Genomic DNA, 19,175 nt, shown 5'->3' with positions numbered 1-19,175 from the left:
TACCAGCTCTGTCCATGGTTAAGAAGTGAGAATCACTGGGGACAGAGACCAGTAGGGTACCGCTGCGATAGTCCAGTTCAGAGGACTTGGAATAGAACAAGGAAACGGGGAGTGGAAGGGAGGAGAAAGGCTGAGAGACCACTTTATAGTTAGAATCCTGTAAACTCTAAACCAGAATTCGGAACCATATATACAGTGTTGGTGGTGTGGATGGTGTGGTCAGGGGCATAGGTGCCTTTAGCATCACTGTCTTAGAGCTTTCTTAATTGTAAAGAACAAAGATCTATGCAGCGTAACTCAAGAAGTTAAGGGTGTGTTTAAAAGATGCACTGAAGAATCTTAGAGAAATAAAAGGAGCCAAAGAAAACCCGGACTAAGGTGACTCTTGGCGGCTCCAAGGACATTGTTTTCTCCCTCTACTGGCATCTCTGCCCTTCCCTGCATTCCCGCTTCCTGTCTTCTTCCTACTGACTAGCTTTCTCCGCAGACTCATAGTTTCTTTCCCATGAATCTTCAGCTTGCCCTTGGTTATCACGGCCACTCAGACCTGATTCAGTATAACCTTCTAGCTCTGGAACACACAGCTAAATCTGTTTTTCAGTTCAAATTCCTGAAAGAGAATCTTTTTTGCTCAATTCATATTATCAAACTCGCCCACACAAGTTGTAGGCTGGAAATGCAATTAATACTTAACAAATATGTGTTGAGTTAATGGACATGTTAAATTAATGTATAAATGGATCACAAATGTGGTCTGGGGAGAGTGTGTCACATTGTATCAAATACAGTGTTTTATGAAAGCATGGCCATGAGCAAGGACTTCCTCAGACTGAGGGGTGCAGAGGCAGGAGGGTCCTCTAGTGCCTTGGCTTGGTGGCTTCTGACTGAGGTGACTGGCTAGGTAGTGATGTCTTTACTTAAGGAAAAACAATGTAAGAACTATTGGCTTGACAGGGTGGAGGTTTGGGATATGAGTTTAATTTGGGGGCAGCTCTATTTGAGATATCTGTTGTATGACTAGGTAGCTATTCCTACTGAGCATTTAAAAATACTAGTCTTGAATTAGAGAAAAACATTGTATATAAAGAAAAAAGTTAGAAATGATCAGAGGGGATATTTAAAACCTTGGTGGTGGAAAAATCTCCCAGGGAGAAACTGTCGAGAGAAAAGATGAAGTACAGATTTCTGGGAGTTGCTTTAACATTAGGACAGTGGTTCTTAATTAGATTGCTTACCTAGTATCACCCTGAGGTTTAAAATTATATACATGTGCATTCCTGAGTCTCAATCACATCTATTTTGACTCAGTAGGCATATGTTTTTGAAATATATGCCCATGTGATTCTAATGCACGGTTCTGGTTAAAGTAAGAGTCATTAATTTGAAGTATTGGCAGAAAATGATGAGTCAGTCAGAAAACTGAGAAAGCAAGGAAGAGTACCCAGAGGGACTGTGCAAATCAAAGGAAAAGAGGATCCACTGCAAGGGCTGGATGAACAGCTTGATGCAGAGTTCAAGTTAAATGAGGACTAAAAAGAATGTATGAGATTTGGCTGTTGGGAAGGCATTCATTGATAGCTTTTGCTTCCTCCTCTAGCACCTGGCTCCTATTTCTCCCATATTCTTAAGGATCTCATAAAACAGCCCCTCAAATTCTTTGTCCAGCTTCACATGTACCATGTTTAAAATTTTACTTTACCCATAGTGATACATATATTTATATGTCTTTCTATGTATTTATTTATATATGTATAAAAGATTTTAAATTTGTATTTTAAACATTTAAACTTACTTTTAAAATTTAAAATATTAAAATGTAGACATATTAAAATATTAAAATAGGACCAGTATCATATAGAGATATACATATATATATCAGCACCACTTTTCTAGAATTTAATTTTAACCTCATTTTAATATTCCATTTCTCGAATCTTTATGGAATTAACATCAGATTAAGCCACCTATATAGTATAGAATCTATATTCTTCTGTTTTTAATGTCATTTCTGTGTATCTTTGCTACATTCAGAATTTCTTAAGAATAACTAATGATGATTTGGTGGTCTCATCCCAGGCCCTGCTCAGTAGTTTGAGGGAGATACAGTGTATCTCGGTCAGAGACGTTGAAGTCATTGGCAGAGGCAGATGTTCACTTACAAGTTCTAAACCAGAGGTTGCAAACTAGTCGTTTCTGCGTTGCATACAGCTTCCAGGTGTGTTATATTTGGATCCCACAATTTTCTAAAAATTATATTGATTGAAAAGTCATTAAAATGGTAATTATATCTTTTAAAAGTCTAGATTTTTCAGTTTATGTTAAAAATTACGAGATCTGGAAACAGCAGGCCCACGGTCTCACATGGCAACAATTGATTAAAGCTTGTACTCTTGGTTTTTACGTCTGGCTTAATATGTGCTACCTGCCTGGCCCTTCCAGACATAGAAATTGGAGACTCTCATTTCAGATGATAAACTCCTCACAAAAGAGCCCAGGGTTCATACAGGACGCTTAGCACAATGCTTGACAAACAATAAGCTTTCAACATTTTTTTTTTACATATGGAGCTTGAGCTTGGACTAGGTTTGTTTGTTTTGTTCTAATCTATCTGATCACCAAAGTCATTCTCATTGAAACAGAAATCAAGCAAAAAGAAATGAATTCAGTTGTGACTTCTCTGTGATCTTTATGAACGCTACTCTAGCAGTCCCGGTATTAGGGCAGCCGTTACTTCCTTTTCTTTTTTTCTGACTCAGAACAGCATTTTCCAAACTGTGTCTCTTGATCTGTTTCTGGAAGATGTTAATGAGTTTTTTGTCAAATAAACTTGGGAAAAATTACATTTAAAACAGTTGTACTTTTTTTTTTTTTGGCATTTACAGGGCTTCTCAGTCTTAAATATATTTTTATTTGGTGTGAACTTCAAAGAGAGGGCATATAATATAGAGCATTTTGCAAACTTATTCACTTATTTATTCAACAAATATTATCACAACCTATGGTGTGCCAGGCCCTTATTAGGTACTGGGCACAAAGCAATGAACAACAGAGAAGAGGTCTCCTGGCTTCATAGAGCTAATGGTCTGCCTGCCCATGGAATCCCCACATCCACAGATCATGGTTTGGAATATGCTGCTCTGATATAACTCAACGAAGAACATCTGAGTTTCCTTAGCAATTTTTTTTTTTAGTGTCAGCTTATTTTATTCTTGTACCTTCTTAAGGATAATTGTACATTTCCCACAGCCTTATTTTTCTCCTTAAGTATATCTTTATATTAATTAGACAAGTCCTTAAAATATCTGAGCTTAAAACATTTAATGTTGTAAATGGCCTACTAAAAGAAGAGCCTGTATGAATGCTACTAAGCTGGGGCATTTAAATTTAGTATCTTTCAGGAGAGATTTTTTTTTTTTTTGGTAATTTTTTCACGATCAACTAGTGGAAAGTAAGGACAATTTTGCAAAGTATGTAACAGAAAGTTGTTGCTCCGATATAATTAAAGAACTGAGTCAGCATGCCTGGAGATTGTTAATAAATATATCCAGGGAATTCTATTCCTCTTAAGCTAAGAAAAATGTAAGGAGAAAGGCAAAATATGTCTTTCCATTTAAATTTAAAAGCTTGTAATATAAGCGCACTGTCCAGTTGAACAGATAATCTTGCCATTTGCAGTCTTTATATCTAAGTGTTATATTTGTATCATGACCCCAGGGGAACAACTTGTGTTACTGATAATGCTGCTTAAATACTTTATGAATTTTAAACTTCTACTGTGAATTCTACTCTAAGTATGAAACACTTTATGTATCAAATGCTTATTGCAATGGTTACGTTAAAATCTCAGTGAAAGCTGTCCTCATTTATAAATGAAGTCTGTCTAATTCCTTTTTCAAGTCGCCACTCATTTTATGAATATCTCTTCAAACAAAATTCTAGTAAACTAAAACATCTTGATACATGTGTAGACTGTGTTTGGAAATCTCTCTGTTGGTATTAATGAGCTATTAAGTTTATCTGGAAATTTGGATTGTTAATACATACAGTGAAAATACTTTTTATTTCTCATATTGAAAGTAATAAAAAGAGACTTTTTATTTGCCAAATTTATTCTAAAACTTACATTATCCTGTATTATAAGGGAAAAAAAAGAAATATTCAGTATTTTATGGCCCTTTTTTTATGAATTGGATAGTTGACCTGTCTTTTTTAAGAAGGGCTAGAATTATTCAGTATTCATTTTAGCCACTTTTATTGAGATATAATTTACATGCGACACTGTATGTGTTTGTGTACAGCACAATGATTTCACTTATATATGTATCATGAAATACTACTTATTCATTATTGATTCATTATATTAAGCCAATATTCATTATTAATTACACATACTACAAATTTAAAATATATCTCATCCTATTTCAAATATAATTGACACAAATAATTTGTATATTTCCAGTTATGTGGTTTTTCAAAATGCTTTATCTTAAATTAAAAAATGCTATAATTGATTAATGAAACTAAGGCATCTGACAATGAGACCAGAACTGAACTGCTTATACCTCAGCCTGCAAAACATTAAATTGACTATTTCTGTATTAAAACAATGATTAAAATATTAGAGTCTAATAGAATACGTTCTTTATGAGCAGGTGTACTTTTATGATAACATGAACATTTTTGTTTGTTGATTAGTTTACTAGATTAAATCGACTTGCTTTGTTCACATTTTCTCTTCTAATTCTTTCATCTGCTCCTTTCACACTTTTATACTAAGTGTCCTTGCTTGTCAGATGAAGTTTTGTAGACCAGAGGGAATTTCCTCTGGATGGGAGAGAATTCCTTCTCCTTAATTATCCCATAGTGGATTTTTTTCCCTCCTATTCTCCTTTTTTTTTTTTTTAAACCCCCAATTAAATAGCTGTTCTATTTTGAGCATTACAAAGCTCTTAATCCTTCTCTCTCCTTTTGCAAGTATTTCAGATGGACCTTTTAAGCAGAGATCCGGGGGTGAATCACAGCGCTTGACTCCTGTATCCCTGGGTAGACACGTCTGCCCTTCCAGGCTTGTTAATGATTGAAACAAGAGGGGCTGTTCAGACACTAAGAGCTTTGTTAATGCAGCTTGTGATTTTTTTCAGCTTGTTCTACAGTTCTGTTATAAGAGCAAAAAAAATAGTAATTGGCATGTTTCCCCACTCTGTGTAGCATATACAGTAAAACTGATAATTGATTTTTCTGAGAGAGTCTTTGGTCATTTATTACCTCAGTAGTTAACAAATAATAGCATCTTAGGGTCGGTCTTAAGATAGAAGTAAACTACTGCTTGAACATATGAAATTCAATTACTCGAATATTAAGACAGTAAAATTCATATGACTTTATTTGCTATACTATCATCTCATTACATTTTATTGTCTAGAAAGTGTAGGGGGCGGTTCAAAACTTGGAGACTAAATAATTTTATACGTAGTCTGAGATGATAGAAAATTATTTGTTTCTGTTTCTTTTTTCCCAAATGGAAAGAGTAAGTGTATTAATAATCACTTACGATGTCAGAATCCTGTATTTCATTTTAGAATTCATAAGGAAGAAAAGAAACCTCTTCCACTAAAAAGGTGGGAAACGTCAGACAAGTTGGGTGTCACAGGATCACACAGCATACAACTTAGCGCCATGGTTTTTAGAGAGACGGACAGAACACAGGCCACCCTTCTTTGATCCCCAGTGTTTATTAGCTTTTGTCATGCTGTGGTCAGTCTGCCCCCAGGGAGAGGGGCAGCACAGAGTCCCAGTGACGGTGACAGAGTTGGCTCTAGCATCTGTGAGGAAAGGATAAAGTACCTGGGGACAGTACTCCATGGAGATGTTGGGTAAGGTGAGCGAAGACTGCTATACCTGCTCTGATAGGAGCCAGTGTAAGTACCCTATAAAGAGCAGCCTTCCTAGTTTTAAAGCCAATGAACTACATACATCTAAGACCGCACATATGGGCTGCAAGCTTTTCCCTCTGAGCGTGTGCTTCTGCTGGTTCCCTACTCAGTCCTCTTTCTCAATTTTCATTCAAGTAATGACTTGTTTGTATATACCACTATATCTCCACATTGTATTTAAGACATTCTGCCAGATCTTTGATGTGATTATAAAAATTAATAGGCAAACTCATATCATCTTCTTCTTTAATATAGTATTCAGTTAATTGAATGGAAAGGTGTTTGCTACAAGCATAAAGCACATCCGAATATATATTTAAAATTGGTAAAAGATACCATTTTAAAAGTAAAATTGGTAATTATCTAAAATTTTTATTGTAAACTCAACTTGAAGTTTAGGACTTTCATAGCTGTTTATAGTTTTATAGAGAAAATTCTATTTGAAAATTAAATAATTTCTTCTTAATTTGAAGATAAGTATTTAAATCATATTTCTAAAACATCTAAATATTTTTCAGTGTGTATACATACATATGCATACCTATGTGCACTGAAGGAAATACGTTACATCTTACTTTAGTGCAACATTATGTCTCAGTGAAAGTAAAATTAATTCATTTACAAAGAAATACCTAAGTCTTTCAGCTTTGTCTTCTCAGCTATCCAGTCCCTTGAGAAAGCAAATTTTATTCAGACACAAAAGAAAAATGTACTATTAAAATGCAATTCAGAAGTGATAAAAACTGTAAATGCAGCAGCCGGCTCACAGCACCTCCTTTGTGTACTCAGGGACGCTGGGGCCACATTAATTTTGTGTGTGTGTGATGTCCATCCCGTGTGCAAATTAGCACTGGAAGGACCATAATCTGTCTTATATGAGAGCTCTTTTCCCAAGAGCATATATAATACATGCTTGTGTAGTTTTGTATAATTCAAAGCTTTGTGTTCTGTTTATTTTTTATCTCAAATAGGATTAGAGAATATTTTCTTAGGAAAGATATTTGAAAAGAGCTTATTAATAAACATTAAAAAGAAATTATAGAGAAGTGTGAAAACTGATGAAATAACACCACTTTTCTTAAGCATATTATTTTTTAAATAAATTTATGAATATAATGGCCAAAAATTTTCAATTGAATTGAGATTGAAAAAAATCCTTCCTTGTGTTAATTAAATGAGATAGTATATGTGAAAATATCAGCATGTGCTAATAAATTTGTGCTCAATAAATTTGTTGAACCTCAACTTTATTTTTTCAGTCTGAATCTCAAAATATTTTTCTTAGCAGAATATTTAATTGAGCTGTATATGCTTGTTTCCCAGAGCTTGCTTTCTTTCCTCTGTTTCTTGTATTTAAAAACAGGATCTAGCTCTAATTTCATTGATACTATGTCTCCCTTGATTATAGTAATTAAATTTTTCTGACGATTACTCCTGTCTCCTACATTATGTATTTCCTCTTGGTTATCTTTTATGTTTACACATGTGTTTTTCTTTCATGTTGGTAGTTCCCCCAGTTGATAATCCATTCTTAAATTCATGTTCAAAAGGAGACTCTAAAAATTGTATTAAAAAGTGTATCTGTGTGTGAGAGTGGTTTTTTGACTGATAGACTTTGTTACACTGTTGATATGACCTTTTCGTTAAGAAATCTCCAAGTACTGGTGTTTGAAGTTCTTTCTCTGGGAGCTCTCTGTATCTTGTGAGAAATACAGTTAGTCTTCTGAAATCTATGAGTCCAGCTGCCAGTTCACTTAGAGATGAGCTAGGGTAGAATTCAGTGAGTAGTCTTTGAATTAAAATTTGTATATTCCATTTGGTACCTTACTTCAGCCTTCCATAGTATCTGCTTTCCCTGAGACCAGAACTCTCTGGAATAGTTTTCTGAGAATACACTCTTTTAATGGATACATGAACTGTGAGAGGAACCTGGGGATTTAATTATTCTTTGCATAGACTTTTCATCTGTTTTCAGCTTTATTCTTCACTCTCTCCCACTGCAGTAACTGTAGCTTCCATTCTGAGCTTCTCCAGGATTTTGCAGGACAAATGGTCTTACTTCTTGGCATCTCCCTCTTCCAGAACTTAGATTTCTTTTTTTTAATTTTCTGTCTACTTTCTATCTGCCAAAAATGTGATAGCATTTTCATCTTGACTCTTTTCTTTTGTCCTCTTTCTTGTGAGTTTATAACTTTTTTTTAGCTCCTTACTCTTATTTCAGGTTTTGGTGAGGGATTAAACAATTCACCAGGTTACATTAAAATACATCACAATAGTAAATGTCCTGTGAGTTTGTATGGGTTTTTAAATTCTCAGTTTTATGTTGATTATAATGCCTTAAATGTAATGATGGTGATGATGGTGATGATGATGATGATGATGATGATGATGATGATGGTGGTGGTGGTGATGGTGGTGATGGTGATGAGGGTGAAGAGGGTGATGATGGTGATGATAAGAGCTTCGACAATAAGCTGCTCTGCTTTAGCATCCTCATTATTTATTGAACACTACTGTTTTCAGCCTCTATGTTAAACTTTGTATATATTAAGTTGTTCGTTCCTTACAACTTCCCTATATGGTTGTAAAATCTCACAGAGGTCAAGTAATAGCATGAGGGAACACAGGTAGCAAAGACAAAGCTAAGATGTGAATATAGCTCTAACTGACCCAAAAGCCTCATTATCCATAACCTGTACCAAAAATGTCTTCATTATTTGGGTGCATTAAGATTTGAAGAAAGTCCGTTTCAATGAGAGTTGCCTGTGCTAGCCGTCATTTTCATCTGGGGATACTATTTTAAAATTAATGACATTTTCACTTATGTGATGAGTTTTGAATTACGTGGCATAATCAATTAATAAACTTATTATTGAACATTTTCTATATTTATTTAGAAAATGTCTGAGACTCAAAAAATACTGTGAAGTTTTACTATCTCCACTTGCAGTAGAAGATTTATCAAAGTTAATAGCAGAGGTAGTCAGTGGCAGAGATTAAAGTGAAAACCTGGTATTCTTATGTGAAGCCATGTATTATTTTCACTATCATTTACTGCTTCTCTAAATTCTTTTTTAATAAAACGTCTCTAGAAATCAAATTAAGAATATCAATGAAATGTTCTTTCAGGTTTTTGCCGTTTTCTTCCTACCATAAAAATAAAAAGTACATCCCAACACTGCATTTATCAAGCAAGTATGGTTCTGATTCTTATGGAAGGCAGCATTTCCGAGATGAAAATCCTAAAAGATGGATCTGTGACAAGGTGAGTTGATGCAACATTAAAAACAAAATGATGTTTCTTTTAAAAGGCTAAAATTATGCAGTGATTACAGCAAATATTAGAACTAACACCTTCATGGGTACAAAATTATTTATAACAATTTTATGTGAAGATGGTGATGCTTATATCAGTAGGAGATTTAGGGGATTTTTTGGGTGGTGTTGTGGGGTTTTTTTTAGTGTTCTATTCTTGTGTTTCATGGCTCAGCTACCCTATGATCAATGGCATGGATCATTAGCTTTGGCAAAGCCAATTACGGTCAGAGCATGAATCTGTGGTCACAGAATAGAGTTAAGCTAACTCTCAGGCACAGAGATCAGTGTTGGCCTGCTTTCTCTCAATCTAAGTGTGTATGTAGACAGGTAGATATAGGAAGAAAGGGAGGGAGGGAGGAAAGGAAGGAAGGGAGGAAGGGAGGAAAAAAGAAAAGAAAGAAGTGGATAGAGATATAAGTAATAGCCTATCTATTTATATGATATAGAAAAGAAGAAAGCAAATAGATATTTATTTTCTGATTCCAGAATAGTATTTCTTAGTACTTAGATAAAAGGGTCTAAATTGGGAAAATGCCAGTGTGTCTTAGGCTATAGGAGGTGAAAAGGAAGGTACTAACTATGTGTTTAACCTATTGTCAAGCAGTTAGAAACTATAACTCAATAAACAGCAACACCACGTAGATAAAATGAAGGGGAAAGTGATTTTCTGGAAAGGGGGTAGGGCCACCGAGTTCCATATACTGCCCAGACCTATTGATTCTAGTAATCATTTGTCAGTATTCATTGACACAGTCGTCTTCCAAAAAGATTTAAGGCACCTTACCAAAAGGTCATGTGGTCTAAAAATGTAAATAAGGAGAGATGGTCTTAGATGAGAAGAGCATCTATGCTTACAAAATACCGGGGGGGTGGCGGGGAGCGTGACTGGTGGTGAGTGACAGGAACTGCAGCTTGCAGGTGGCAGAGATGAAGAGACAACAAGTTCAGAGGCATCCTCATTACGCCAGAGGGAGAAACTTGTTCAGTCTTTAAGAAGAATGAAATCTTTCTTTACCAAATTCTAAGGAAAATTCTTTTCTTAAGGATATTGTAAATATGGGCTTACCATAGGGAACTCATGCTGAGGAGTAACTTGGATTCTTCAGAAAGTGCCTTTATCTTTTGCAGCTGCTAAGTCATTTTTGTTTAAATGGTCTTTTAAAGCACTCAATGGTAATTCCATGGCATAAAGAATATATACAATAAGTAGTTCAATCTGCTTTACTGATTGACAAATCTAAAAGTTGATGACGATGTTATTTTACAAAAATCTACAGTAGAACTATTCTAGGCATTTGTTTTTACCTCATGTGCAACCATTCAGAATACAGGTTAAGTATGATTTTTGAATCATTTAATTTCATATTTTGAATGTACATAATATGATCTACATCTCATTTTCTATTTGACATAATTTTTGTTTGTTTTTATGCTTGCCCCATTCTATTTAATTCAAGGAAGCACTCAATTCTTTAAACTATGAATGACTTATCTTAGGACATTAAGCTACTTCAGAGTAAGAAAGATCCCTTTGCAGATGTTCCTTTTCTATAATAATATGGTACTTTTTGATTTTATGCAACAGGTTTATTCATACATTCTGACATGTTCCAAGACTATGTGTTTATCTAACTAGAATAAGCAACTAATAGAGACTCTTGGATACTCACTAAAAAATAAGAATAATATATTTTATTGTTTTGGAGGAATTATTTTGTGCCTCTGTATACTTTTAGGAAGTACACATACTTGAAAAGTTAATGACAAATAATTGTTCTTGTAGACCCTGAAAAACTGAGGGAGAAAAGTGTAGGGATTCTTTAATTCTTAATAAATCATTAGTCCACTTACACAAAACCAGGTGAAAAAATACTAAATACAAATTTACATTTCCCCCTTCCTTAGTTCCTTCTTCCCCCTTCCTTCTGATCTCTTCAAATAACCAATTAAATAAACAAATTATTCTTCTATATAGCTGATATATTCTGCACAATACAGGGGTAGTCATTCTGTCATTTACACGAAAGTATTTTATACTTTGATTTGCTGTTAAATTATTTGGGTAAGACTTGTTCCCAATAAATTGCTAAAAGCAGGCTTATTTTTCTTTATTTTTTATAAAACTTTGTTTCTTGATCTTGGAGATCTGAGACCACAGCTTATTCATTATTAGGAGATTAAAGACAGTTTTAGGGATTTGTTGAGTTCAAAATGTGGAAGATGGAAAAGACTAGCATAGTCTTATGCTTCTTCTATTCAGAAGATGGACTATTTACAAATATTTAAATGCATATAAGAGTTAGTTGAATGCAGTAGATTGATGTCAGCTAAGAAAGAGCTCAATTAAATATATTTGATTCCTGTTATCCACTCTTTCCATCATGTTTTAAGATTGTCTACATGGAGAATTGTCTTTCTCTTCTGTCATCTTTAAGCATGGAGGTTATAATTTTGAAATGATTTGTTACACAGTTGTGATAAAGGGTATCAGTTGAGACAAAATCAAATGTTTCCTTTCTCTAATCACATTCACTTTAAATCAATACTGAAACATTATTTATTATTTTGTCTTATTTTTAATGCCGTTAATACAAAGAACACTATACAAAGACATCACAAAGTCAGCAGATTGAGAGCAAATAATGTTTTCTGAAAGTCTGAAAATCAATAATGAAAAATAACATGTATCATTTTTGAAAGGATGGAAGTCAATCCTAAAATAACATACATCTCATGTAACTTACTCTTATATTTCTTATCTATTTGTAAAATGCCCCAAATTAAATTGTTGGAGTCTAGGTCTGTGTCTTAAATGGTCAAACTTTTTTTAAGTTCAGGGAAATACTTTGTATGTATAAATTCTTTGCTGTGCTGATCTCAATATTTAAAACAGAAATGAAATTAAATAAGGAGAATCTATCAGTCACTACTAATTTAATCTATCTGGCTAGGTCTGAAAGAGTTGGACAATAAAAAATTCGGTATGCTAAAAACATTCTTTTGATTGTCAAAACATTCACATACGTTCGTATTTACTGAAGCAGAAATGATACTTTAAGGCCTTTATCTGCATTAAAATGAGTATCATATGCATTTTAGACAACTGGTTTTAATGGAACCATTTCATGATTTTCCTTATTTGCAAAATTCAAGAGGAGACTTTTAAGATGGTTCGTGTTGATAAAGCCTTCCCTCCTATGCCTTATTATAGGTGAATTACAACAGTTGACAGCCCTTTTTTGTTATTTTCATGTGCATTTTGGTCCCAAACAGGATTTTATAAGCTACAAAGCATAAAAATATCTAGTAGTCCAAAGAATTAATTTAGAGAACCTAAGCATATTGCACAGAACATAAAGTTGACCTTTACCGTCTGCGGCTTTTGGAATGGAGTGGGATGTGGAACACATCATGGATTTAATGTGGCACATCGCTGTCTGCAGAAACTTGGGTGGGACTGTGACTGCTTGCCCACTGCACCCGGTGATTGAATCTGCTGTCACCAGCATCCTGATAATAATGAACATTCAGCTTAACGACCGTGATTATGATTATGATAATTGATGTGCAAGTGCAGTGTGTGCGGATCATCCCAGCTGAACTGTACAGCAGAGGAACATGCCTCAGTTATGGATAATTTTACTTTATGCATTGATTGGGATAAAATACGCCTTTCTATTTCAACAGACCAGCTTCATATAATTTTAAGAATCTTTCTGCACATGCTGATGGATGATGATGTGCTGGCTGAAAACAGCCCCTTACAGTTGTTTGTTTTGTGTTGTTTCATTTCATTAGTGAATGTAAACAATTAAATAATTAGCTGTAATTGAGGGAAAATATTTTGCTTAGGAGGATGGCCTTCAATAATCAATTATTCAGTTTAAGTGCTTTTTCTGTCTCTCCCACGATATCATCTGGGACTGAATTTCTTCAGTTTCCTTCGTCTGATTCCCTTTGTATCAGTCCTCCTGAGGTCAGTAGCCTTCAGGAAAAGTATAAGCTTATATGATTTTTTATTATAAGTTATAGGATCATTTGTTGTGCGTATATTTATATATATACTCTATTATGCATTTAATTTGACAGAGCCAAATATTGAGTTACATTATTTATTAAAAATAATGTTTAACCTACAGAATAGTTTAGATGTGTAATGTTAAGATATATAAATTTACACTGACTTTGCTCTTCAATCAATTTCATTTTGAATAGGTTTGTTACATTGTGTAGTAATTTTCAATTAGAGTTTTTAAAATGGGTTCAGAAGAGTTTCTGATTTGAATTTTAACTTGTGAATGAAAATAATGTGTGCAGTGATGTAGCCAAGATTTTCAGACCTTGTGCACACCAAGCACGTGCTCTACCACTGAGCAATACCCCCCACCCACTATGGAACACAGTTTTAGAAGAAGCATGGTAAGCTATTTTTAAAAAGCCTTTAGTAACTACAAGAAAGTCTGAGGTTGAGAGGTCTCCCCATCAGATTATTAATAACTGTACAGCTCTAGAGAGACTATGGCAAACATTTCCTTCTGAGGTCTGTAAAATTTACATCACCCCAGGTAAGTTGCTTGCCCTAGATGTGCAGCTGTACACTGTGGTGTAGGACAAAATCTGCGTTTGACACAGAGGTTTTATAGCTTGCCTATAAAATTTTCTTTCTGAAAGTTTTTAGTCCCAATGTGATTCCTGAACTTTATGAAGAATTCCTCTTGAAGTCTGTCTCTCTGTATGTGTATTGTGGGATTATTTTAAAGGGGAATGGTTCTTGCCTAAGATATGCTTATAAAGTCCTTTTAATATTGAAATAATTATTTGTTTCTTTTACTACGTTATTGCAGTGTAAATTTCTCTTGAAATTTGTTCTTATATAATGATGATTTAATTTTACATTTTCCAAAGAGGGGAGGGTATAGCTCAGTGGTAGAGCACATGCTTAGCATGCACAAGGTCCTATGTTCAATCCCCAGTACCTCTGTATAAATAATAGACAAATACATTTAAAAAACTAATTACCCCCCCAAAAAATTTTTTTTTAATTTTTGAGTAAGTAAATAAGTTTTAAAAAATTTTACATTTTTCCAAATAACTGCTGAGTTTTCTTAATACTGTTTATCATTTTTCATTTTTAACAATTCTATTATTTTTATTATTCACTTCATTTAGTTACTATTTTATTTGCTTTGGGATTTTTTGCAAAATCTTTATTGTTTTATATTAACTATTCCTTCATGAACCAAACTTTTGTATATTGTATATACATTTTTCTGTTAAATACATTTTTCTGCTTTTAAGGCTTTTTTTATTGAAGTATAGTTGATGTACAATATTATATAAGTTACAGGTGTACAATATAGTGATTCACAATTTTTAAAGGTTATACTCCATTTATAGTTATTATAGAATATGTGCTATATTCTCTGGGTTGTACAATCTATCTTTGTAGCTTATTTTACACATAATAATTTGTACATTTAAAAATGTATCTCGATTATGTGTCAAGGTGATACAGAATACCAGAATATTATTTATGAAAATAATAATACAGTGAACTCTCCACCTGGCTTAGAGAGAGACCATTCCTGTGGCACTCAGTGATTCTATCTGTTCCATAACATAAAAGTTCAGGATGATCAGCAGATGCTGATGGAGAATCTGCAACAACTTATTCAGATCTAGCTAAGATAATAAAGATGACTACACTAAGCAACAGATTTTCAGTGTGGATGAGATATTCCTTATATTGGAAGAAAATGCCATCTTGTATTTTCATAGCTCAAGAGGAGAAGTCAGTGCCTGGCTTCAAATTGTCAAAGGACAGGCTGACTCTCTTGTCAGGGGCTAATGCAGCTTGTGACCTGAGGTTGAAGCCAATGCTCATTTACCATTCTGAAAATCCTAGAGCTGTCTACTCTGCCAGTGCTCTCTGAATGGAGCAGCAAAGCCTGGATGACAGCACTTCTCTTTACAGCATGGTTTACTGAATAGTGTAAGTCCTCTGTTGAGACCTACAGCTCAGAAAAAAATTCCTTTCAAAATCTGATTGCTCGTTGACAATGCACCTGACCGCCCGAGAGCTCTGATGAAGATGTATGAGATTCATGTTGTTTTCAGGCCTGCTAACACAGCATCCATTCTGCATCCCATGAATTGAGGAGTAATTTCGACTTTCAAGTCTTAGTTTTTAAGAATACGTTATGTGAGGCTATAGCTGCCATAGAGGGATCTTAGCAACGTAAATTGAAAACTTTATGGAAAGAATTCGTCATTCTAGGAGCCATTAAGAGCATTTGTGATTCATGGGAAGAGGTTAAAATATCAACATTAACAGGAGTTTGGAAGAAGTTGATTCCAGCCCTTGTGGATGACCTTGAGGGGTTCAAGACTTCAATGGAAGAAGTCACTTCAGATAGCGAGAGACTGTAGTTAGACGTGGATCCTGAAAGAGTGACTGAATTGCTGCAATCTCATGATAAAATTTAAAAGGAATAAGGAGTTGCTTCAATGGATGAGCAAAGAACCTAGTTTCTAGAGATGGGAGCTACTCCTGGTGAAGATGTTGTGTAGATTGTTGACATGATAAAGGATGTAGAACATGACAGAGTTAGCTGATAAAGCAGTGGCAGGGTTTGAAAGGATTTACTCCAATTTTGAAAGGTCTACTGTGGGTAAAATGCTATCAAGCATGCTATTGAGAAATCGTTCCTATGTACATTGCGTTTTTAGACATAAAGCTATTACACACTTAATAGGCTATCGTATAGTGTAAACATCACTTTTATATGCACTAGGAAACAAAAAAACGTGTGTGACTTGTTTAATTGCGATACCCACTTTATTGTGGTGGTCTGGAACCCAACCTGCAATATCTCTGAGTTAAGCTTATATTTAGAAAGTAATAATAAAATCACATTAATAAATTGAGTGAGCCCTGGATGATTAAAATATTAATTTGCTTTTTATTAATTTAAATTTACTTCCCTTACTATATAGTTCTTGTTTTAATTTTATAAAAACTAAATATTGAAATTTAAATATAGTAAATATCTAACTTGTTCCTTCTTTCTTATTTTTTTATTTTAACTTTTTTTAAATAATTGAGCTTATTTATTTACCTTTTTAAAATGGAAGTACTGGGGATTGAACCTGGGACCTCATGCATGCTAGGCATGTACTCTGCCACTGAGCTACACCCTCCTGCCTTGTGTTACTGCTAAGGCAAATAGATGAAAGCTTACTGTCAAGTCAAATTTTAATTTATAGATAACATTTCATATCCTTTTGTATCTTCCAGCTGATTTTATATCAGAATATAAAAATAGAACTTTGAAGATTATTTTTGGTAAATTTCCAAGTTATTGCTTAATTTTTTTAAAGTCTCACAAAAAGGCAAAGGGAGCCACTAGCAACACATACCATAAAAATAAAGGGCAATTCAAATACTTCCCTTAATTGTGTTTCCCTTAATCACTTCATATCACTTTACATACTGTGCACCACAGAGTGTTCAGGACTCTATTCATGGGTTTCACGGACTGGATTTCCTGTTTGAATATTCATCTGAATAGACTGTTCTGTTGTGAAAATAGTTATTTTGGATTTAACTTATTTTAACATACTTAACTGCATATTTTCCTAATTATCCTAAATTTAGTATGTTTTATTTTAAAAGCTTCCTTCGTGGTCTTATTTAACTAAGCATTCATATTCACCTTAAAAAAGTGCTGGAAGCCATCCTACCAGACTGATTTTGAGAATGCTACAATTTGTGATTTCTGTTACGTAAGTGCCAGATTGATAACTGCTTTATTAACTCTGGGTTAATTTACAAGTTACTTTTCAGGTGGCTATTATAAGGTTATGAACTATTAGGGAAAAATTTAAATCTGCCAGCATGTTAAAAAGTTTAACAACTATGAAATAGTAGAGGACTAAAAAGTGATAACTTGATAATCTGGGCAGCAGCTGACTTCAAGGAGAGCAATTAAATACTCTAAAGGTACAAAAGTAGTAAAATTACTTCACGTTGTGATTGTAAGGATACAAATCTTGACCTTACTTTCTTATTAAGTCGATTCCAAGAGCAATTTGCAAAGAGTTTGCCCACAACAATTGGAATATTTAATAAAACCTAATTTTCCTCCTCTGTAATTCCTCCGTTGGAAAATGTGGTCCCTTGATGATGATCTCGAGCTATGAAGAATAAATGGATTTTAAAGAGAAAATTAGATGGTACTTATTGTGCTGTCTAACTAGCAATGCATTGTCATTTGTCTGTTGTATTATAAATGTCTTGCTTTCCCTATCTTCTTCTTTTAATCATGTAACTCGCCTGTAAGCAGCGTTAGAGAAAAAAATGTTGCTGTGTTACTCTTTCAGTTGTTTTATTTGCTTATCCAAAGAGAGCTCCCACTTTTTATGTCCAATGCAAAACTCTTTTGACTACTCTCTGGCACTCGGTCTCTTCTAAATTCCTTCCAGCCACGCAGTCACTTATATGCCAGATACCAGGGAGACACACTAGTTTTCTCCCTCTCCTCCTTGGGAAAGCTTTTCCAAACTATATCCATCTCCCAAGTGAAGTTATATATGACTGGCAAGTTTAGTATTTAAAAAAAAATTAAATTGTGATATAACAGTTATATCCTAGCCCAAGATTAATTTTCTTATGGTAAATAAATTTCTGTGTATGTATTCAGTGCTTTATTATTCTTATTATATATTATTTCTGAATATGTTTTTGGTTATGAATCTAATTATTTGTCATTAGAAGACTGGGCTGAAAGCGTGTCTGTCCAAATTTCTTTGTAGCTCACCAACTTACTGCCATATATCAGTATGACATTTATTATAGCAATAATGAAGAACAAATAGCATTAACCGTATACATTTTTCCTTCACTTTATGTCGTGTGTGCTATTTTAAGAAAATGATTTCCATTTTTGTCAACATATTTCATGGAAACTCATTTATATTGCTGAAGTCTATAAGCCATTAAAAGGTTAAAGTATTTTTTTCAAACTTGTATTTTTATGAGAAATAATACAAACTATTTAAATTGAAACTATACTTGTTTGAATATGATTTTTGAGACATTGCATATTGTTTTGCTAATTGAATTCAGAAGTATCTGTCACTTATGTTTTGATATTTAATATACATAAATAATATCCAAATAGTGGAAGCAATCTAATCTGCAAGTTACTGCAATATCCTTTCTAGTTCTGGTAGCATAATTAAGGAAGTAAAAAGTACCATATGTAAAATTTTGTTATACTTAGTTTTGAGAGTAAGTTTCCATATCATGGCTAATGTTACTTAAATTTCAAAGTACAGTAAAATGCTAAAAATATTCCAGAAAAAAGATAAACACATTGGTAACTAACACATATGCTTTTTCTTTTTACCCCAAAACATTACTGATAAAAATTTCCCATGCTTCACCTTTCTAACATTCATATTACTGATCTATAATAGATAAAATTGCTAACAATAAAAAAGGATCTGAAGTTGCATGAATTTCTCAGATTGAGAGATTTTCAAGTATCAAATGTTAAGTATTGGCATTCTATGAAGAAAATCATCTCAGAATGTAGCTACTGTGTCAATATAAAGTTATGACTTAATAGCATTGAAATAATGGTAAATTTAAGGATTGACTTTTGCTAACATGGTAACAAAAAAATAAAGTGCATTTTCCTAAATACACCTACTTCTGACCTGACTCAGAACTCTTTCTGCTATGATCTCAATGTTTGTGCCCCCCCCAAATTCATATGTTTAAATCTTAATGCCCAATATGATGGTATTAGGAGGTGGGAACCTTGGGAGGTAATTAGGTCATGAGGGTGGAGCCCTCATGAATGGGATTAGTGCCCTTATAAAAAAGATTCAGGGAACCCCAGTCCCTTCTACCATGTG

At 33.8% G+C, this 19,175-nt stretch overlaps 1 protein-coding gene across 2 annotated transcripts in view; it reads left to right on the top strand.

The window, feature by feature from the left end:
- SPATA17 (spermatogenesis associated 17) overlaps positions 1–19,175 on the top strand; it is a 137,327-nt gene that overhangs the window by 90,937 nt on the left and 27,215 nt on the right. For both annotated transcript variants that reach the window (XM_006188158.3, XM_032466769.1), the window contains exon 9: positions 9,063–9,198. In XM_006188158.3, coding sequence (XP_006188220.2) covers positions 9,063–9,198 — 136 coding nt within the window. The remainder of the gene's footprint in view (positions 1–9,062; positions 9,199–19,175) is intronic.

The sequence above is a fragment of the Camelus ferus genome, chromosome 23 (genome assembly GCF_009834535.1).
Source record: "Camelus ferus isolate YT-003-E chromosome 23, BCGSAC_Cfer_1.0, whole genome shotgun sequence".
NCBI classification, from domain to species: domain Eukaryota; kingdom Metazoa; phylum Chordata; class Mammalia; order Artiodactyla; family Camelidae; genus Camelus; species Camelus ferus.
This window is presented reverse-complemented; position numbering and strand designations above follow the sequence as displayed.